The sequence below is a fragment of the Jaculus jaculus genome, chromosome 8, assembly GCF_020740685.1.
Source record: "Jaculus jaculus isolate mJacJac1 chromosome 8, mJacJac1.mat.Y.cur, whole genome shotgun sequence".
Classification (NCBI taxonomy): Eukaryota; Metazoa; Chordata; class Mammalia; order Rodentia; family Dipodidae; genus Jaculus; species Jaculus jaculus.
Window position 1 is genome coordinate 54,317,936 of NC_059109.1, and position 22,812 is coordinate 54,340,747.

Below are 22,812 nucleotides of genomic sequence, written 5' to 3' on the forward strand. Positions count from 1 at the left end.
GATGTTGAAGACTCCACATGCTTGGGGTGTGGGTCCCCCTGAGAAATATGACTAAATTGATATGTTATGCCCACCAAACTGCCCTCTAAATACTCATATTTATGCAAATACATTAATGCTACTCTCACATTTGCTTAGAGAAGCTCCTCTATTTCAGTTGGGGGGACTCAAAACTCACCAAAGTGCTGAGAAATGACAGTAAGTGTTTAGCACTGAGACATCTCTATCACACTCTCCAAGGCTCAGGGACTATTGCAGAAGAGGTGACAGAAAGAATGTAAGAGTTGCTAGGCATGGTGGCACACACCTTTAATCCCAGAACTCAGGAGGCAGAGGTAGATTGTCATGAGTTCGAGGCCACCCTGAGACAACATAGTGAATTCCAAGTAAGCCTTAGCTAGAGTGAGACCCTACCTTGGAAAACCAAAAAACCAAAAAAAAAAAAAAGAAAGAAAGAAAGAATGTAAAAGTCAAAGGAACAGTAAGAATGCTTACAATTCTCTCTCTCTCTCTCTCTCTCTCTCTCTCTCTCTCTCTCTCTCTCTCTCTCACACACACACACACACACACACACACACACACACACACACACACACAAATATTATTTTAAAAAATAAGGGCTGGAGAGAGGGCTTAGTGGCTAAGGCGTTTGCCTGCAAAGCCAAAGAACCTCGGTTCAATTCCCCAGGACCCATGTAAACCAGATGTACAAGGGGTGCATGCATCTGAAGTTCGTTTGCAGTGGCAGGAGGCCCTGGCCCACCCATTCTTTCTCTCTCTCTCCCTCTCTCTGGCTCTTTCTCTCCCTCTCTCTCAAATAAATAAACATAAATAAACAAATAAGTAAATAAAGGCCTGGGAAGAGGCTCAGTGGTTAAAGGTACTTGCTTGAAATGCCTGCTGACCTGAGTTCAATTCCCCAGTACCCATGTAAAGCCAGATGCACAGTGTTGCATGTGTCTGGAATTCATTTTCAGCAGCAAGAAGCCCTGACATGCTCGTACTCTGTCTCTGTGTGTCTATCTCTTCCTCAAATAAATAAAAATATTTAAAAATAAATAAACACTTCAGAACCCAAAATGGCCAAAAGTTACTGTAAATCCATTTGTTTTCCCTTTTTTACGTGGCAATAATGTCAAATGTGCTGTGTAGCCAGGTTAACAATTTAGATAAACTTGATTGACTTTTATTATGAACTGTTAAAATGCACACTGATTGTATGTAAAAACCTTATATATGACAAACTAAATATAAGAAAAAGGAAAAAATAAGTAAATAAATAAATAAAACTGGGTATAGAGCTTGGTATTACATTACTTCAATCCCCAGACCACTCAAAAAGTTGCCTAGGACTGGACTGATGGATTAGCAGTTAAGGCGCTTATGTGTAAAGTCTAACAACCCAGGTTCAATTCCTCAGTACCCACGTAAGCCAGACGCACAAGGTGGTGCATGTGTCTGGAGTTCATTTGCAGTGGCTGGAGGCCCTGGCACACCCATTCTCTCCATATGTATCTTCCCCTTTCTCTCTCTTCTATCAAATAAATAAGACATAAAATATTTTCTAACCAGTTGCCTAAAAGTAGAAGAGTTGGGCACAATGTTTGAGGCAAGGGGATGCTTGGACTTGGGAATTTAAGTCTGGCCTGAGCATCATAAAGTGATCTTGTCACAAAATTAATTCATTATCTAATTGATTTTAAAAAAACAGAAAAATGGGCTGGAGATGTAGCTGAATGGTAGAGTACTTACCTAGCATTCACCAGACTGGAGTTTGATCCCCAAAGCCACAAAATAAATGAATTAATCTGTAATACACAAGCCAAATTTCTCCCAAGAGAACTAAAAACAAAAGCACAAACTAAGCGCAAAGCTAGCAGAAGGAATTAAAAGGTAGGGATAAGCGAAATGGAGAACAAATAAACAACAAAATCAATGAAATCATAAGTCGAACTGGTTAGCTTTGCCAAGCATGAACAAACTCACCTGTAATCCCAGCATCTGGAAGCCTGAGGTGGGGTTATGAGCTTGAGTCAGCCTGGACTATATAGTGAAGTTCTGTCTTTAATAAAAAAAAAAATGTGGGGCTGGAGAAATGGCTTAGCGGTTAAGCACTTGCCTGTGAAGCCTAAGGACCCTGGTTCGAGGCTCGATTCCCCAGCACCCACGTTAGCCAGATGTACAAGGGGGCGCACACGTGTGGAGTTCGTTTGCAGTGGCTGGATGCCCTGGCACGCCCATTCTCTCTCTCTCTCCCTCTTTCTCTGTCTGTCGCTCTCAAATAAATAAATAAAACAAAAAAAATTTTTTAAAATGTGGTGGCCAGCTGGAGAGATGACTTAGTGGCTAAGGCACTTGCCTGCAAAGCCTAAGAGTCTGGGTTTGATTCCCCAGTGACCACGTAAACTAGATACACAAGGTAGTTCATGCGTCAGGTATTTGTTTGCAATGGCTGGAGGCACTAGTGTGCCCATTCTCTGTATCTCTCTCTATCTGCCTCTTTCTCTCTCAAATAAGTAAACAAAATATTTCAAAAAGTTGGGGGGGGGAGCTGGAGAGATGGCTTAGCAGTTAAGGTGCTTGGCTGCAAAGCCAAAGGACCCAGGTTTCATTCCCCAGGACCCATGTAAGTCAGATGTACAAGGTGGCACATGCATCTGGAGCTCGTTTGCAGTGGCTAAAGGCCCTGACACACCCCTTCTCTCTATATATATCTGCTTCTTTCTCTCTCTAATAAATAAAATATTCTTTAAAGCAGCCAATGGAAGGTGAACTAAGGGAAAGAGTATCTACTAGATTTAGTCTATAATCCTGGTGAATGTAGTATCTTTTGAAAGCAATGTCACTTAGGAATTTTGTTCACTATATTTTTCTCCTTTTTGTGAGGTTTTTTCTTGGGGGTGGGTAGAGTCTCACTCTAGTCCATGCTGACCTGGAACTTTGTAGTCCTAGACTGGACTTGAACTAAGAGCAATCCTCCTACCTCTGCTTGCCAAGTGCTGGGACTAAAGGTGTGCACCACCACACTGTACTTTTAAAATATATTTAAAGTATAGCTGGAGAGATGGCTTGGCGGTTAAGCACTTGCCTGTGAAGCCTAAGGCCCCCGGTTCGAGGCTCGATTCCCCAGAACCCACGTTAGCCAGATGCACAAGGGAGCGCATGTGTCTGGAGTTTGTTTGCAGTGGCTGGAGGCCCTGGTGCACTCATTCTCTCTCTCTTTCTATCTGCCTCTTTCTCTCTCTGTCTGTCACTCTCAAATAAATAAAATAAACAAAAAAAATTTTAATATATTTAAAGTAGACAGTAGTTGCCAAAGCTGGGCCAATGAGGGGTTGAGGAGTGACTGATGATGGGTTTGGGACTTCTTTAGAGATAATAAAATGTTTTGGCATTAGACAGTGGCAATGGTTGTACAAACTGTATGTTAAATACCACCGAATCATACACATTTCTCACTATGCATCTCAGGCTAGCTCATGAGCCTCCTACTTCAGTCTCCTGACTGCTGGAATTATAAGTGTGCATGGCCACACCTGACTTAACACACACACACACATACAAATGTAAATGAACTCAGATGTATACATCACTTTGTGCATCTAGCTTTACGTGGTACTGGGGAATTGAACCCAGGCCATCAGATTTTGCAAATAAGTACCTTTAACCACAAAGCAATCACTCTAACCCGACTTATATATTTAATATTTTATTTATTTTGTTGACCTAGGCTGGCCTCAACTCACAGTGATCCTCCTACCTCTGTCTCATGAATGCTGAGATTAAAGGCATGTGCTACCACACCCAGCTAATATTTTATTTATTATTTATCTGAGAGAGAGAGAGAGACAGTGGCTCACACCTATAATGCTAGCACTTGGTAAGTAGGCTGAAGTAGGAGGATTGCTGTGAGTTTTAAGTTAGCCTGAGCTAGAGACCCTGCTTCAAAAAGTAAAAATAATAATAATGGTATTAGCTGACCTTAAAAGCAGAGAAATAGAATTCATTTAGTGACAAGCCATATGGCACAGTCAGCTCAAACTCAAGAACAAACACACCCTCTCCCCCTGAGTTCTGCTTTTTTTTTACAGAAGGAAATATTCTGAACTTGTTGACCTCCCAGAGCTTCTTGGAGGTGAAAAAGACCTTCAGTTTCTTAGTTCACTATTTTCCAGCTTCTTCCTAAACTTTGGAAATAAGGGGAAGTTCACTACCATGCAAACAAAATTTTTACTGTCATGGAAAAGGACTTTGCTGACTTTGGCTTTAAAGGAATAAAATGTCAAAGCAAAAATGTTTTTTTTCTCAAGAAATTATAAACACCAGGCATGGTGGCACCCACCTTTAATCCCAGCACCCAGGAGGCAAAGGTAGGAAGATCACTTTGAGTTCAAGGCCAGCATGGAACTACAGAGTTCCAGGCCAGCCAGGCCTAGAGTGAGACCCTACCTTGAAGACAACCAAAATAATAATAATAATAATAATATATGTATGTATGTATATATATATATATATATATATATATATATATATATATATATATATAAATATGTGTAGCCCTATTGGCCTTGTTATAGAGGACATTAGAACCATATCATAATAATATACATACAGCCAGATATGATGGCACACACCTTTAATCCCAGCACTCAGGACACAAAGATAGGAGGATTACTGTGACTTCAATGCCAGCCTGAGACTACTTAGTGAATTCCAGGTCAGCCTGGGCTAGAGTGAGACCCTACATTGAAAAATGAAATGTGTGTGTGTGTGTGTGTGTGTGTGTGTATAATGAAATTAAACTTTAAGCCAATTGTGGTGGCACAGATCTATAATCCCAGCATTCAGAAAGTGGAGGCAGGAGGACATTGAGTTCCAGGCCAAGCTGGGCTATATAACAGAGACTGTCTCTCAAAATTCAAACAACATCCCCAATCCTTCCACACAAGATATAGTATGCTTCATCAGAAATAAAAATTAGGGCTGGAGAGAGGCCTTAGTGGTTAAGACACTTGCCTGTGAAGCCTAAGGACCCAGGTTCAATTCCCCAGAACCCATGTAAGCCATATGCACAAGGGGGCACATGTGCTTGGAGTTTGTTTACAGTGCCTCTCCCCTCTTTCTCTCTTTCAAATATATAAGAATAAAATATTTTTAATAGAAGTGAAAACTGGTAGAAATAATGCCAACTCTATTTATTTGCGAGAAATAGGCAGAGAGAGAATGGGCATGCCAGGAGCCTCTAGCCACTGCAAATGAACTCCAGGCACATGTGCCCCCCTTATGCATCTGGCGTGTGTAGGTCCTGGGGAGTTGATCCTGGGTCCTTTGACTTTGCAGGCAAGTGCTTTAAACGCTAAGCCATCCCTCCAGCCCAATAATGCTAACTCATAACTTATGGGCCCATGTGTCAAAATTTCTTGTTGATGAATTTTAGTGAGTTGTTCTTCTGTTTTGCAGAAACAAAACATTTATTTTGTCTATTTGATCATCAAAAAAAGCACTAAAAATGGGTGTGGTAGCATACACCTTTAATCCATGCAAGCAGGAGGGAGAGGTAGGAGGCTCTCCAATTGCCATGAGTTTGAGGACAGTCTGAGACTACAGAGTAAGTTCTAGGTCAGCCTTGGCTAGAGTAAGATCCTCCCTCAGCAGGGGTGGGTGGGGGAAGCACTAAGTTCAGAAGAAGGGATCTTAAAACATGGTATTCAATTAAAGTGCTTAACTGGGGCTGCAGAGATAGCGGTTCAGGAGCTTGCCTGCAAAGCCAAAGAACCCAGGATCATTTCCCAGGACCCACATAAGCCAGATACATAAGGTGGCACATGCATTCAGAGTTTATTTGCAGTGGCCAAAGACCCTGTGTGCTCATTCTCTCATTCTCAAATAAATAAATAAAAATAAAATAATTTCTTTTAAGTGCTTAATTGGCCAGGCGTGGTGGCACATGCCTTTAATCCCAGCACTTGGGAGGCAGAAATAGGAGGATCGCTGTGAGTTCAAGGCCACCCTGAGACTACATAGTGAATTCCAGGTCAGAGTAAGACCCAACCTTGAAAAACCAGAAAAAAAAAGTGCTTAACTGCAGTCTGTTTTATATATTAAAATGTCAAGGGTAGAGGAGATGGCTCAGCAGTTAAAGGCACTTACTTGCAAAGCCTGATAACCCAGGTTTAATTCCCTAGCACCCACATAAAGTCAGATGAAAAAATGGAAAAATGAAAAAATCTGAAATTTGTGTGGAATGGTAAGAGACCCTGGCATATCCACCACAATACACACACACACACACACACACACACAATATACATATATATAAAGTAAAATTTATACACACACACACACACACACACATATATATATAATAGTATAAAGTTATAATTAATACATTTTATTTAGAACTAAATGATTATATTAATAAGGAGGATAAATTTTGTATAGCATTTAATGTTTGTTCAAATAATTAGGATGGCTTCATTAGTTTCTTATCTTCCTCTCTAATCTTAATTCTATTATTACAAAGGCCTGGAAAGAGAATAAAAGGTATAATAAGCTTGGCATGTTAAATATTTCCTTGTATGTCTTTTCCTGCTCCTCAATCTATACCCTATCCTGTGATCTCACCTAGAATACCACAGAAAACCCATGCCTAGAAAATTTGCTGTGTTGGGAGAGAGTAATCACCTCCATGAAGCTAGGTCATCCAGCACCAGGGTGCAAAGACAGGCTACTTGGATCAGCTTAGTGGGCCCAGGACGCTGAAGACCGGGAGTCCTGGCTCTGTTAGTTTGCTTTGGATGGGCTCAGAGCCCATGAGAGGAGGAGGGAAAGTTCAGGAGCAGGAGAGCAGGAGCAAGGCCCAGTGAGGTCTGCGGATTCCGTGACAGTTTGTCAGTTGCTTGAATCATAATTTGCTTAACTAAGCAAAAGAGAAATCCTGATTGGATTGGAATAGCTCTACTACCTTTATTTTATTTTATTTCGTTTGGTGGGGAAGCCTTTTAGATTTCAGGTGGTAATATATTTTTATTTTTTAAAAACTTTTTATTGACAACATCCATACATATAGACAACATGCTATGATCATAGTCCCCTCCCACCACCCTCCTTTCCCCCCCTCCACTTGTATGTCCCTTCTTTCCAGATCGTCCTTCTTATTTATTTATTTGATTTTTCAAGGGATAGTCTTGATCTAGCCCAGGCTGACCTGGAAAGAGGCTGGAGATAGCTCAGTGGTAAAGGCACCTGCTTGCAAAGCCTGCTAGCCTGGGTTCAATTCGCCAGTACCCATATAGGGTCAGATGAACAGGGTAGCACATGTATCTGGACTTTGTTTGCAGCAGCAAGAGGCCCTGGCACACCCATACTCATTCTCTCTTTCAAGTAACTTGCTAAATAATTTTATATCTAACAACCTATAATGGTTCTGAGACCACTATGAGGACCTCAAAAAGCATTAAAAATATGCTCGAGAGATTGCTCAGTGGTTAAAGGCACTTGCTTGCAAAGTCTGATGGCCCAGGTTCTGTTCCCCATTACCCACATAAAACCAGATACACAAACTGGTGCATGCATCTGGAGTTTATTTGCAGTGGCAAAAGGACCTGGCACACCCATTCTCTCTCCATTCTCTCTCTCTCTCTCTCTCTCTCTCTCTCTCTCTCTCTCTCTCTCTCTTTCTCTCTCATCTTTCTTTCACTCTTTGAAATAAGTAAAATTTTAAATGCAGATAGTATGCTCACCATACTGCCCTGTAAACACTTTTCTTAATGTTCATACCCATATATTAATACTACTCTCACTTTTGGTTAGAGAAGCTTCTCTTTTCAGATGGTGGGATGACTCAAAAGGCACCATAGTGCTGAGAAGAAGTAACAGAGGAGTGCTCAGCACTGAAACATCTCTATCCTACCTTCCAGGGTCCAGGGTTCATTGCAGAAGAGGTGGGGGAAAGAATGTAAGAGCCAAAAGAAGGGTAGGACTCCTTACAATGCACTCTTCTGGACACAAAATGGCCTGGATATCCATGACCTCACAATGCCTGGTATTACCTACACAAGACTCTCATAATAGGAGAAGAAGATTATGACTTAAAAATGAAAGAGAAGCTGGGCGTGGTGGCGCATGCTTTTAATCCCAGCACTCGGAAAGGCAGAGGTAGGAGGATTGCCGTGAGTTAGAGGCCACCCTGAGAATACAGAGTGAATTCCAGGTCAGCCTGAGCTAAAGTGAGACACTACCTACCTCAGGGAGAAGCAAAACAAAAAGTAACTGGGCGTGGTGGTGCACGCCTTTAATCCCAGCACTCAGGAAGCAGAGGTAGGAGGATCGTCATGAGTTCGAGGCCACCCTGAGACTCCATAGTGAATTCTAGGTCAGCCTGGGCTAGAGTGAGACCCTATCTTGAAAAACTAAAAATAAATAAATAAATAAAATAAAATAAAAAATAAAAGAGAGACTAGTTGAGAGAGGAGATGTGATGGGCGAATAGAGCTGCAAAAGGGAAAGTGAGTGGGGGGACATTATTATGGTTTATTGTCTATAATTATGGAAGTTGTCAATAAGAGTTTTTTTTTTTTAATAAAACCCTTTTACATCCAGTCTGGTAAATTTTTTTAGCCTAGAACTTTGGGTCATTTTTGCCAGGATCAAGTGACCAAGTAGGTGCAAATTCCAAGTGGATGTTGGAAAGCACAGTCTTCAAATGTATACACTATGCTCACCAAACTGCCCGGTAAGCACTTCTCTTAATGTTCATACCCATATGTTAATGCTACTCTCACTTTTGGTTAGAGAAGCTTCTCTTTTCAGATGGCAGTGACCTTGGGATGACTCAGAAGGCACCATGGTACTGAGAAGAAGTGACAGAGGAGTGCTCAGCACTGAAATATCTCTATCACACCTTCCAAGGCTCAGAGTCCATTGTGGAAGAGGTGGCAGAAAGAATGTAAGAGCCAAAGGAAGGGTAGGACTCCTTACACCATGCTCCTCCAGACACAAAATGGCCTGGATATCCATGACCTCACAGTGCCTGACACTACCTACACAAGACCATCAGAATAGGAGGGAAAAGTCATGACATCAAAATAAGAGAGAGACTGATTGAGAGGGGGAGGAGATATGATGGAGAATGGAGTTTTAAAGGGTAAAGTGGGGGGAGGGAGGGCATTACCATGGGATACTGTTTACAATCATGGAAGTTGTCAAAAAAAAATAAAATAAACTTTTAAAAAAGCACAGCCTTCCCCATCCCTACTGCCACCCTGATAGCACACCTTTACTGCATTGATGGCTCCAAATTCAAATGGTAGCAGCATTTCTATGATGAAGGCTACTCCATGGCTGTATCACTTTATGGTGCCACCAGTAATGGATGTGCATGGAAGAGCAAGCAAGCGAGGTTATATCTTACACCAGGAGCAGAGAAGACAGAAGAGGCCAAGTTTGTTCCCTTTATAATAATCCTCTCAGGGGCTGGAGAGGTGGCTTAGCGGTTAAGCACTTGCCTGTGAAGCCTAAGGACCCCGGTTCGAGGCTCGGTTCCCCAGGTCCCACGTTAGCCAGATGCACAAGGGGGCGCATGCTTCTGGAGTTCGTTTGCAGAGGCTGGAAGCCCTGGCGCGCCCAGTCTCTCTCTCTCTCTCTCCATCTGTCTTTCTCTCTGTGTCTGTCTCTCTCAAATAAATAAATAAATAAAATTTAAAAAAATAATAATAATCCTCTCAGAACTCAGGTGGTCTCGTCAAAATTGTCACTTCATAATATTTTACTGATGACCCATGAACGTCTCTTAAAGGTTACACTATTTCTCATTACCAGCACACTGGGAAACAAGCCCCAACTCCAAAAGGACTTTGAGAACACCAAGTATAGCCACACCTATAGGCGTCAAGTCTGAATTTTTATGCTGACTTTTGCCAAATTAGGACTCAAACTTGGTCCAAAGTCCATTGGCATTCATGCTTTAATGCTTAGAAACTTTGAGCTTCAAAAGGAGTTTGGATCATATTCGTTGTGAGTTCAGATGACTCTAAAAGGAAACACCATAGCAATTGATATCCCACCTAGATCTGGCAATGAGCCAGCCCCAGCTTTTGCATATTTTGCTGTTAACAACCAGCTCCTACACATGTCTTTCAGGTACTAGAGAGAATTGGAAGTGTCTGGAGTTCGTTTCCTACCAGTCCACAAGCCTGTGTAGGCTCACGAGGATTACTAAGGTGGCTGCTTTGCTTCTAGGCAGGGCAAAGTCTAAGCCTCAGAGTCTAAGGAATGCTCTTTGCTCTGGAGCTCCCTGGGGGAGCAGCTGGGACTTCTGAAACCCCCACAATCCCTTCCCATTCCTTGTCCTTCACCACCCTGTTTTTTGTTTTTTTTTTTTTATTCTGAGAGCTCTTTCCTTTTTAAAATTTTATTATATTCGTGTGTGTGCATGCATGTGTGTATGGGTGTGCCAGGGTCTCTTGCTGCTGCAAATGCCCATTAGCTTTATGTGTGTGTGGGGGGGAATTGAATCCCAGCCAGCAGGCTTTGCAAGCAAGTGTCTTTAACTGCTGAGCCATCTCCCCAGCCCAGGAGAGCACTTTCTTAATAAGTTATTGCATCCAGACCCCTAATTCAGGGGGCTCTTTTACAAAAACATGACTTAAGACATTCACTGGTTCTTCAGATGATGAAAATAGCAGGCATCCTTGCAGGCACCTAAAGATATCTAGGACCACTTCACTATGGCACAGTCTGACAACAAAAGTCTTTTTCTTTTTTAAAAAAAATATTTTGTTAATTTGAGAGAGAAAGAGGAGGGGAGAAAGAGAGAGAGAGAGAGAGAGAGAGAATGGGCATGCCAGGGTCTCTAGCCACTTCAAACAAACCCCAGACACATATACCACCTTGTGCATCTGGCTTATGTGGGTACTGGGGAATTTAACCTAGGTCCTTAGACTTCACAGGCAAGCACCTCAACTGCTAAGCTATCTCTCCAGCCCAAAAGTCTTTTCTTTCTGAGTGAAAATAATTAAAAGAGGACATGATCCATAAGAGAGGGGAAGCCCACACATCACTGACAGGCTTCAGTTGGACCTATGTATTTTACGAGAATTTGTAAATATCTCAAGTTTCTGAGATGTTTTAGTCATTCCTGTTGTGGAGGACAAAAGAGGAACAACCATATCATATCCTTCTAATGAGACATGGAGACTTTAGTACACAGTAATGATTTGAGATGTGATCAATTTATTTTTACTTATGTTTAATACAGTTTTTATCAGACTATCAAAAATAAGGCTTTCAATCAAGTACTCATAGATACTTTATTGTTTCAATTTTTTATGAGGAACATGCAAACAGTGCCCAAAGTAAGATTATAAAGATGCTGTATTGTTATGCCTTCCTTACTGTGTCCATCACATATAACATATGAATATTAAAAATCAAGCAATCAACTTGGATTAGGCTGCTCCAAATAAGGTATTTTCAAACCTGAAAAAAAGGGGAGAGAGAAAGAGGAGGAAGTTACTAAAAGCATTTATTTTATTTAGATTACATATCTCACCACCAAATTTGCCTAACTTCTGTTGTAGAGATCACTTTTTTAAAAAAGATTTATTTATTTACTTGCAAGCCAAGAGACATAGAAGAGAGACAGACAGAATGGGTACACCAGGGCCTCCAGCCACTGTAAACAAACTCCAGATGCATGCACCACCTTGTGCAGCTGGCTTTACACAAGCACTGGGGAATCAAACTCGGGTTGTTAGGCTTTACAGGCAAGTGCCTTAACCACTGAGAGATCTCTCCAGCCTTAGATTGTGTTTTTGTTGTTGTTTGTTTGTTTGTTTGTTTTTGTTTTCAGGCAGAGTCTCACTTTAGCCCAGGCTAGCCTCAAACTCATGGCAATCCTCTTACCTCAGCCTTCTGAGTGCTGGAATTAAAGGCACGTACTGGGCTGGAGAGATGGCTTAGTGATTAAGCACTTGCCTGTAAAGCCTAAGGACCCCAGTTCGAGGCTCGATTCCCCAGGATCCATGTTAGCCAGATGCACAAGGAGGTGCATGCATCTGGAGTTCGTTTGCAGTGGCTGGAAGCCCTGGCACACCCATTCTCTCCCTCTCTCTCTATCTGCCTCTTTCTCTCTCTGTCTGTCGCTTTCAAATAAATAAATAAAAACATTTAAAAAACAAAGGTGCATACTATCACATCTAGCTAGGTCACTTTTACAAAAGAAGTAGCTACAGACAATTCTCCAAAATGACTAGCATATACCAGGAATTTTTCCCAATGCTGGGGGAAGAATGATGATATTAGAGTTTGGGTCCAGGCTGTACCATTTGGTAACCGTGTCTGGGCAAATCACCCAATCTCTCAGATGTTGCCCTAGAAAGTAATAAAGTTATAGAAGATTTGAATCAGTTCTGAGCATCAAGGTACCCTGAGCAATAGAATTTCAATGAAAACCTGGATTGGGGAGATTAAGTGTGTGTGTGTGAGTTATATATGTGTGGTGTGTGCAGACAGGCATGCACATATGTGCACGCATGCGGGAGAGGTCAATATCGGGCGTCTTCCTCTATTGCTCACCACCTTATTTTCTTGAGACAGCATCTCACTAAACTCAGAGGTCACCAATTCAGCCACACATGCTAGCCAGCAAGCCTCAGGCATCTTGTCTCCTCCTCCCTGGCACTGGGATTACAGGTGCATACCACCACACTCAGCTTTTACAGGAGTACTGGAGATCTGAACTCAGGTCCTTATATTTGTATGGCAAGCACTTTACCCACTAAGCCATTTTCCCGGCCCTCAGAGCTGGATTATCTACCACTGGACTCGAACTAAAAATACAGAGAAGTCCAAGTCCCTTCCTCTTTCATGTTTACAGATGTCCTTTTAATAATCTATTATAGCCGGGCATGGTGCTGCACGCCTTTAATCCCAGCACTCGGGAGGCAGAGGTAGGAGGGTCACCATGAGTTCAGGGCTACCCTGAGACTACATAGTGAATTCCAGGTCAGCCTGGGCCAGAGTGAGACCCTACTTCGGAAAAAAAAAAATCTATTGTAGTATCTTTACATATCTTTACATTCTGTCCCCATCTTTCCCCAAGTGGCCTGGAAGCCTCCAGAAAGCAGAGTGACCACACAGTGAGAACTGAGAGTGAGACATCTGCAGCGCTGTGTCACTACGCTTTTGGCTGAACAGCAAAGCAAGCACCACGTAAAGGAAGAAAGTGGCTCACTTTTAAAGGCCTTTTTAACAGAAATGCTGGAGACGGAAACACAAGAGACCAAACCTTTGCAGGTGGTGTGCATAACTGTCTGCCTCTTCCTGCTGCTGGCAACTCCTCTGTTCTCTTTTTACAGGGTTAGTGATGCTGGCAGAGCCAGACCTGTGGCTTTCCACAGGCCATGTGACCTCAACGGAATCTTCTGCTGTAGTAGTTTTTCGTTTTGTGGGTTTTTTGTTTTTGTTTTTTCGAGGTAGAGTCTCACTCTGTTGTCCCAGGCTGGCCTTGAACTCACAGTGATCCCTTTATCTCTGCCTCCTGGGTGCTTGGCATGTGGTGTTTTGAATCAAAATGTCCTTCATGAGTTCATGTGTTTGTATACTTATGTTCTGGAAGGTTGTGGAATCTTTAGGAAGTGGGGCTTTGCTGCAGAAAGTGTGTCACTTGGGTGTGGGCCTTAAGGTGTTATAGCGTGGGCCCCAGGTGCAGTTTCTTTCTGTCTCTCCCTTTCTCTCCTGTCCTTACTACTGACACGTGATGCCAGCTTGCCGCTCCGGGCGTGCTTTCCCAGCCATGGTGGAGTCTACCCTCTGGAACTGTAGGCTGAATAAAACTCCTGTCCTTCCACAAGTTGTTTCTAGTCAGGTGATTTGTTTCCAGCAACAAAAAAGCAACTGAGTATTGGAGAGAAGGCGCAGCAGTTAAGGAACTTGCCTTCCAAACCTAACACCCAAGTTCAGTTCCCCACTACCCACAACAACCAGATGCACAGAGCAGCACATGTGTCTGGAGTTCATTTGCAGTGGCTGGAGGCCCTGGCGCACCTAATATACCCTCCCCTCTCTGCTTGCAAATAAAAAAAATACGCGTGCGCGCGCGCGCGCGCGCGTGTGTGTGTGTGTGTGTGTGTGTGTGTTTTAATTTTGGTTTTTCAAGGTAGAGTTTCACTCTAGTCCAGGCTGACCTGGAATTCACTACGTAATCTCAGGGTGGCCTTGAACTCACAATGATCCTCCTACCTCTGCCTCCTAAGTGCTGGGATTAAAGGCGTGTGCCACCACGCATGGCTAATAAATATTTTTTTTTTAAAAGAAAGCAACTGATGCACCTGCTGACTTGCTACCTTGATGAATGTCTTCCACACAGTGAGGGTTATTGTTGTAGGTTTGCCTATAAATAGTTCCTAAAGTTAATGGACTGATTTTTTTCTTGCAGTGCTGGATATGGAATCCAGGGCCTCATGTATGCTAGACAATGTTTCTCCGCTTAGTTACACCCGACCCTCACCAAAGGCCCATTACTTAGGATCAAAAACCTACCTCCATGATGCCGCTTAGTTATCTCGATCTATGGAAAAGAAAATGGAGGGGAAAACATGCTTACTTTAAAAATACTATTTGAAAACACACATCCAATAGTGCTAGAAATTAGCCTGGCAGAATAGGGTTTTGTTCCTAACTTGGAGTACTTGTTTAAAACTACCCACTCTGCCTACTAGCCTCAGAGCCAAACTGTGGCAGAATATTGGAGCAGTTCAGGATAGCAGGGTAGCAGGAAAGGAGGGCTTGCAGGCCAAGGCCTGTGCCTCCCTGAGATGTTCTTTGGTGCTTAGGACCCATCAGGCTGCCAGGGAGCCTGGCAGAGCCAACTGGTAAGAAGCACTGGGAGAGTGACTGCGCTTCAGTAGAGGACGCTGCTGCATCCTGCTCTCACTGCTGGGAGACGACCGGGTCGGGGTGCATGCTGTGTTCAGGTCTCCTAGCAGGTGCCACTCATTAGTGCTTTGGGCATCTTCTTTAATATTCCCAGCATGCACACTTCTAAAATGTCAAGGCAGCTCTAAGCTCTACACAGACACAACTTTCAGAAGCGAAGCAAGAACTTGAACGCTTACCCCAGTTAACTATCTTGGGCTCAGTCAGAGTGCTATGTTCGACTCGGCAGGCGTAATGGTCACTGTTGCTGGGAGTGAACTCAGTATAGGCCAAGAGGTAGAAAGACCAATCTTTGCTGAAAGCCAAATCTGATCTCTCCACTTTCTCCATGGCTTTTCCATTCTTTAAGATGTCAACAGTAATCTCAGGAGGATGAAACCCCGATACATAACAATTTAGAAAGTTGGGCTTCCCATTCTCTGCCGGGTGACGTGAGTAAACCTGAACCCGTGGAGCGCCTGAAAAACATTACAGAAAAACAAATTAAAATTGCAAGAATATTTTACTTGGAGCTAACTTAGTCTCACATCTAATCAGATACCAAGTATCATTTGTTTCTCCTAATTCCATGTTTACTCTGACCAAATGATCTTCTAATTTCCAAAAGCTACCTACTACCTTTTTGAGAGAAAAAAAAAAAACAAACATGATTTAGTATATTTTCCTTGAAATTATCCTACATATGTGTTGGGTTATTGTAGCAGACAGCTTCAGGTTTGCTGAGACAAACTTCCAGAACAGGCTCGGTTATGAAGGAAGGGATATTTACTGAAGCTTACAGATCCGGGGGAAGTTCTATAATGGCAGAGGAAGCTGGCCTGCCTTCACAGGATAAGCAGAGAGAGGAGCACAAGCCAAAAGCCACACTGCACAGCACACTTCAGGAACTCCACCTAGGCACACTTTGTGCATCTTTAGATTGAAATCTCAACCCACCACCATACCTTAAGTTCTGCCCAGTGACACCACCTCCAGCCAGGTGGCTGCAGATTCGAACTACAAACTAATAAAACACTGAATATACTGGCCATCTATTCAAACTACTACAGCTATTTTCTATCTGGTTTCTAGCTCTATCATTCTTTTTCAGCATGTGTCCAGTGTGTGGTGTGCAGTTTGTATGTATGTTTCTATGTGTGGGGGGATGTGTGCCTATTTAAATTTATCTATTTGAGAGAGAGGGAAAGAGACTGATAGAGAGTGAGATAGAAAGAAAATGGGCAAGCAAGGGCCTCTAGATGCTGCAAATAAACTCAGACACATGCTTCACCTTGTGCATCTGGCTTACATGGATCCTGGGAAATTGAACCTGGGTCCTTTGGCTTTACAGGCAAATGCCTTAACCACCAAGTCATCTCTCCAGCCCCTGTTTTTGTTTTTGTAATGTAAAAGAGACAGAGAGAGAGAGAATTGGCTGGCCAGGGCTTCCAGCCACTGCAATTGAACTACAGATGTCACCTTTTACATTTGGCTTATATGGGAACTGGAGAGTCAAATATGAATCCTTAGGCTTTGCAGGCAAGCACCTTAACTGCTAAGTCATCTCTCCAGCCTGTGCTGAGTTTTTAAAAAATATTTTATTTGATTTATTTATGAGAGAGGCAGATAGAAAGAATGGGTGCTCCAGGGCCTCCAGCCACTGCAAACGAACTCCAGACACATGTGCTACCTTGTGCATCTGGCTTATGTGGGTCCTGGGGAATTGAATCTGGGTCCTTAGGCTTCACAGGCAAGTGCCTTAACCACTAAGCCATCTCTCCAGACCCCTCCACTGAATTTTTTTCTTTTTTTGGTTTTTTGAGGGAGGGTCTCACTTAGCTCAGGCTGACCTGGAATACACTATGTAGTCTCAGGGTGGCCTCAAACTAATGGCAATCCTCCTATCTCTGCCTCCCGAGTGCTAGGATTAAAGGCGTGCGACACTATGCCTGCTTTGTGCTGAGTTTTTAAAAGCCTTTTATTAGAGGCGTTCAAGAACCTTCATTTGTCTTCTCAGTACACATCAAATTCCTTAATAAATCACTCAAGGCTTAGCCTGCTTTTCTGTGTTTTTTTTTTTAATTTTTTTATTTCTTTATTTGAGAGCGACAGACACAGAGAGAAAGACAGATAGAGGAAGAGAGAGAGAATGGGCGCACCAGGGCTTCCAGCCTCTGCAAACGAACTCCAGACGCATGCGCCCCCTTGTGCACTAATGTGGCTAACGTGGGACCTGGGGAACCGAGCCTCGAACCGGGGTCCTTAGGCTTCACAGGCAAGCGCTTAACCACTAAGCCATCTCTCCAGCCCTTTTCTGGGGTTTTTAAAAATATTTTTATTTATTTGCAATCAGAGAGAAAGAATGGCACACCTGGGCCTCTTGTCACTGCAAACAAACTCCAGATGCGTGCACCCCTTTGTGAACCTAGCTTTGTGTGAGTACTAAAGAATGCAACCCAGACCTTCAAGCTTTGCAAATACCTTTAACCACTGAGCCATCTCCCCATCCCCTCAGCCTTTTCAAACTTCATTTTTCATTCCATGCACCCTCCATAGCACCCACATCAAATTATTTATGTCTGGACTGAGTGTGGTGGTGCACGCCTTTAATCTCAGCACTGGGGAGGCTAAAATAGGAGGATCACAGTGAGTTTGAGGCCAGCCTGAGACTACATAGTGAATTCCAGGTCAGCCTGGGCTACAATGAGACTCTACCTCAAAAAAAAAAAAAAAAAACCCATGGTTTATTGTCTATAATTATGGAAGTTGTTTAAAAAAAAGTTTAAAAAAAGAAAGAAAGCCAGGCATGGTGGTGTACAACTTTAATCCCAGCATTTAGGAAGCACAGGAAGGAGGACTGCCATGAGATTGAGACTACATAGTGAATTCCAGGCCAGCCTGGGCTAGGGTGAGACCCTGCCTTGAAGAAAGAAAAAGAGAGGGAGAAAAGAAAAGAAAAGAAAAGAAAAGAAAAGAAAAGAAAAGAAAAGAAAAGAAAAGAAAAGAAAAGAAAAGAAAAGAAAAGAAAAGAAAAGAAAAGGAGGGGATTGGAGAGATGGCTTAGCAGTTAAGACACTGGCCTGTGAAGCCTAAGGACTCATGTTCAATTCTTTGGGTCCCATGTAAGCCAAATGCACAGTGACATAAACATGCAAGGCTGCACACATGCACAAGGGGGCACATGTGTCTGGAATTCGATTGCAGTGGCTGGAGGCCCTGACATGCCAATCCTCCCTCTCATTCTCTCTATTCTCTTTTTGTTTGTTTGATTTTTTTATTTGTTTGTTTTTGAAGTAGGGTTACACTGTAGCCCAGGCTGACCTGGAACTCACTTCATAGAACCAGGCTAGTCTTGAATTCACAGCTATCCTCCTATTCCTGCCTTCCAAGTTCTGGGATTAGAGGTGTGCACCACCATGTCTGGCTCTCTATTTCTTTTTAAATAATTTTTTTCATGTGTACATGCATTTGTGCATATGTAGGTACATATGTGTATATATGTATGTGGAGGCCAGAGGTTGACATGGAGGTCTTCCTTGATTGCTCTCCACTTTATTTACTGAGGCAGGGTCTCTCACTTAAACCCAGAGTTTCCAGATCCAGCCCCATGCAGGCTGCCACACCCAAATGGCACTCACACAGGGTCTGGAGATACCAACCCCAGTTTTCATGCTCACACAGCAAGTTTTATTTACTGAGCCATCTCCTCAGCCCCTGCCCTTTTTTTTTTTTTTTCCTGAAGCAGGGTCTCATTCTAGCCCAAACTAATCTGGAACTCACTCTGTAATCCAGGCTGACCTTGAACTCACAGCAACCCTCCTACCTAAGCTTTTCAAGTGCTGGAGTTAAAGTGTGAATCACCACACCCAGCTCTGTTCTCTATTTCTGTTTTTCATCCAACATTAAAGAGATATGTTATGTAGAATATACAGGTTTGGCCTTAATGCATGTATATAATCTCATCTTTTTTGAGGTTCTCTCTCTGTGTCCCAGGCTAGTCTAACTTACTATGTAGCCCAGACCCACCTCCTAACAATCCTCCTATCTGAACGTTCCAAATACTGGGGTTACAGGTATGAGTCACAACACCCAGCTTTAGAATATATTTTTCAATATATGGATATTCAAGGCACATGATTACTAAAGGGCAGCTACTTATCCATGAATGAAAGATAGTAGGGGAAAGGAAAAATACCTGGATAACTTGACCAGATGTACCTCCCTAGTAACATCATCAAGGGAAAGGCTGCTAGCCCTACTAAGAGTTGTACTATGGTTAGAGAAACTTCTTTTTTCAGATGGCAGAGACCACTAGGTAATTCAAAACTCTCCAAAGTGCTGAGAAGTGACAGTGGAGTGTTCAGCACTGAATGCGACATCTTAATTTCACCCTCCAAGGCTCAGGGTGAATTGTGGAAGAGGTGGGAGAAAGAAGGTAAGTTAAGGCAGCTTACTGTAATGCTGAGGACCTTACCACAAAAATACTCATCAGAGGTGAAGGAAGAGTAGATCTTTAGAGGCAGTCTCCATAAAACATGCCTTGGATAGCCTCCAGAAATGTTTTGACATAGTTTGTGTAGTAATATGAATTAAAAAATTTTTTTTAAAATTTTTGTTGTTTATTTGAGAGCGACAGACAGAGAAGGAGGGGGAGAGAGAGAGAGAAAGAATGTGCGCCCCAGGGCTTCCAGCCGCTGCAAACGAACTCCAGACGCGTGTGCCCCCTTATGCATCTGGCTAACGTGGGTCCTGGGGAATCCGAGCCTCGAACCGGGGTCCTTAGGCTTCACAGGCAAGCGCTTAACCGCTAAGCCATCTCTCCAGCCCTGTTTATTATGATTTATTAATTTGAGAACGACAGACAGAGAAAGAGGCAGACAGAGAGAAGGGGCGCGCCAGGGCCTCCAGCCACTGCAAACGAACTCCAGAAGCGTGCACCCCCTTGTGCATCTGGCTAGCGTGGGTCCTGGGAAATCGAGCCTCGAACCCGGGTCCATAGGCTTCACAGGAAAGCACTTAACTGCTAAGCCACCTCTCCAGCCCATAATATGAAATTTTTCAAAACACTTTTTTGGTTTTTTGTTTTGTTTTCAGAGGTAGGGTCTCACTCTAGCCCAGGCTAACCTGGAATTCACTATGTAGTCTCAGGGTGAACTCGAAATCATGGCAAACCTCTTAACCTCTGCCTCCCCGAGAGCAGGGATTAAAGGCGGACGTCACGACGCCGGGTACTCAAAATACTTTTATAAGGGTATTGTGGGGGGGGGGGGAGTTGAGAGCCTTCCAGTACATTGGCAGGTATTTACAAAACGTAATGAAGATCGTGGGCACCTTCAGAAGTCTTGGTAATCATGCTGGATTACGCTTATTTGGGGTTTGCAACCTCCCTGACGCTGACAAACCTTCATTTTCCAAAACTGAAAGCAGAAGCTCTGTACATCTTGGAAAGAACCAGGCAGGGTGCCAAAAGGGAAAAAAGCAGGGTGGTTGGCCGCCCAGCTTGCTTCAAGAATCTGACACAGACTAGCCGCAATAATCCTCCATTTCCTCGTTTGTGACAGAGAGATAACGATAATATTAACACCGAAGCAGAGTATTTTCAAAGTTAAGTGACAAAGTCCGTAAAGTCTCCAGCATTACAGTAAACTGCCTTAACACGTAGCTCTTAAAGCTTATCACTGAAAGCAACATGTTAATGAAAACAGTGGGTTAAAGGTGGGAAAGCCTTTGACACCGCAGAGCCGCCTTCTGCCACCCCTCGCCCTGCTTTGGTCTCTGGATCGGGCAGAGAGACCCGGGCTGGCGAGCCTGCCAGGCGCCCGCCAACTTCAAAGGAAGCCGACTTCGCCCAAACTCCAGACCCGGTTTCCAGCGGTCCCAGCCCCGCGCCCTGCCACCACCGCCTCCCGGAGCCTGAAGCGGCCGAAGTCCGCGCTCGCTCATCCCCAGGCTCCCCGCCAGCATCCTGGGCAGGGCATCTCTTCCCCTTGGCCCCGCCAGACACCGAGCCTGGGCGGCTCCCAGCCGAGGAGAACTTGGGGAGACCTCTCTCAGAGTGGGCGCCAAAGAGGGGGAGAGACACTCACGTTGGATCGCGTGCAAGCCCACCAGAGTGAGCAACAGCAGCAGGAGCGGGAGCGCCGCGCGAGCCATGTTCGCCGGAGCGCAGGCAGGAAACCCTACTGCGGGCGCGCGGGCGGGCGGCGCGCCTATGTGCCCCGCGCGCCCAGCCAATCAGGGGCCGGCCCGGGCACGCCGTCACCAGTCTCCGAGCGGGCGGCTCCCCCCAGGTTAGACAGAAGGGGCTTTCCCATTTTCATTTTCTTATGAAGAAAGGTCACGTGACTTCCAGGAAAGCCTCCATCGACTCGCCAAGCTGCCGGACCTGGGGCGCTCGGCGCGCCCGCGGGTGGAGCCCGGGCCGCTGGTCCCAGCACTCCAGGAGGAGGAAGCGCCTCCCTCCACCCATCGGCTCGCTCACGGGTGGGTGGAGGGAGGACCGGCGGCTCTCGCTCTTGAAAAGTGAGCATCCACTGGCCGGACTCAAACTGCAGCCAGGCGTGGTGGCGTTGGTCCCAGCACCAAAAACCCACTGTTTTCATTAACATGTTGCTTTCAGTGATAATCTTTAAGAGCTACGTGTTAAGGTAGTTTACTGCGATGCTGAAGAACTTTGTGGACTTTGTCATTTAACTTTGAAAATACTCTTCGTCGATGTAAATATTATCGTTATCTGCATGTCACAGGGCAGCAGAGGTGGGAAGATCACCGAGAGTTCGAGGCCACCCTTAGACTACGTGGTGACTTCCAGGTCAGTCTGGTCCAAAGTGAGACCCTACTAAGAAAAACCAGAAATAAATAAAAAGAACGCAAACTTCAGTTTAAAACCACAGCCCAGGCACACCCCGGTCGGTGCCAGGATTCTCTGGGCAAGGAACAGTGTCAGGAAACTCGCTTCCTGACTGCAGCTCAGAGCTCGGTCAGGAGTGCATGGGACCCTTTCTTACTTCCCGCAGGCTTCTTGGAAAGTTCTGTGCCAAGAACACCCCCCACCCCCGCCGGCCTTGCTATTGTTTGGGTTAGTTTCTGTGTTCCGTTGATTGGGCTTGGGATCAAACTTTACTGCTGAGCGCTGTGAGATGCCAGACCATCCCCTTGGGATCAGCACCCTAGAACAGGGCCGTGGGTAACATGAGCGAACCCGTTTTCTGGTCAGCGAGAAAGGCACCCCCATGGGGTTCCTGCCCTACCTACTCCGAGGACAATGGTGCCCGCAGTTTATTGAGTTTGAATTACGTCAGCCGTGGGCTCAACAGGGAAGTAAAACTGCAGACCACAAAAGGATGACAGTGACCAGAGAGTCTAAATCTCGCTGTCATTATACACAGTCAAACCCAGGGGTCTTCACTGAGCGGGGCAGTAAGCAGAGGAAGTGGCCCATGGAGACTGAGAAGGAGATCTTGGAAATCACCTTGTTTTCAGTTGAAAGGAATTGCGTTGGGATTCCCCAAGAAGCACAAGTAACTTCTGGATTTCTCTACATATTCTTAAACTTTTGTTTTGAAGCAGGTTCTCACACTCTAGCCCAGGCTAACCTGGGAATTATTCATGGCAATCCTCCTACCTTAGCCTCTCAAGTGCTATAATTAAAAGGGTACACCACCACACCCCGCCAAGTTTTTAATCTCTATAGTGGAGGCCATGTCAAAACTACAGAAAATAGAATACTCTTCACAGACATTACAAAATGAAAGAGTAAAACAGTAAACTGGGTGTAGTTACACAGACCTTTAATCCCCACTGGGGAAGCGGACGTAGGAATTCTGTGAGTTCGAGGCCGCCCTGAGACTACATAGTGAATTCCAGCTCAGCCTGGGTTAGAGTGAAACCCTACCT

General features: G+C 44.2%; 1 protein-coding gene across 1 annotated transcript; it reads right to left on the minus strand.

Annotated features, from left to right (window-relative positions):
- Window positions 1-11,290: 11,290 nt before the first annotated feature.
- Window positions 11,291-21,113, minus strand: B2m (beta-2-microglobulin). Its single transcript, XM_004660727.3, has 4 exons — window positions 21,003-21,113; window positions 15,117-15,395; window positions 14,542-14,569; window positions 11,291-11,478 (listed from the first exon to the last, which is right to left on the minus strand). The coding sequence occupies exons 1-3, from the start codon at window positions 21,067-21,069 to the stop codon at window positions 14,556-14,558; spliced, it is 360 nt and encodes a 119-aa protein (XP_004660784.2). The 5' UTR covers window positions 21,070-21,113; the 3' UTR covers window positions 11,291-11,478; window positions 14,542-14,555.
- Window positions 21,114-22,812: the final 1,699 nt, after the last annotated feature.

Coding starts and splice junctions, on each gene's coding strand:
- B2m (XM_004660727.3), bottom strand. CDS start 21,069: ATGGCTCGCGCGGCGCTCCCGCTCCTGCTGCTGTTGCTCACTCTGGTG. Junction 15,396..21,002: donor GGGCTTGCACGCGATCCAAC/GTGAGTGTCTCT, acceptor AATGTTTTTCAG/GCGCTCCACGGGTTCAGGTT.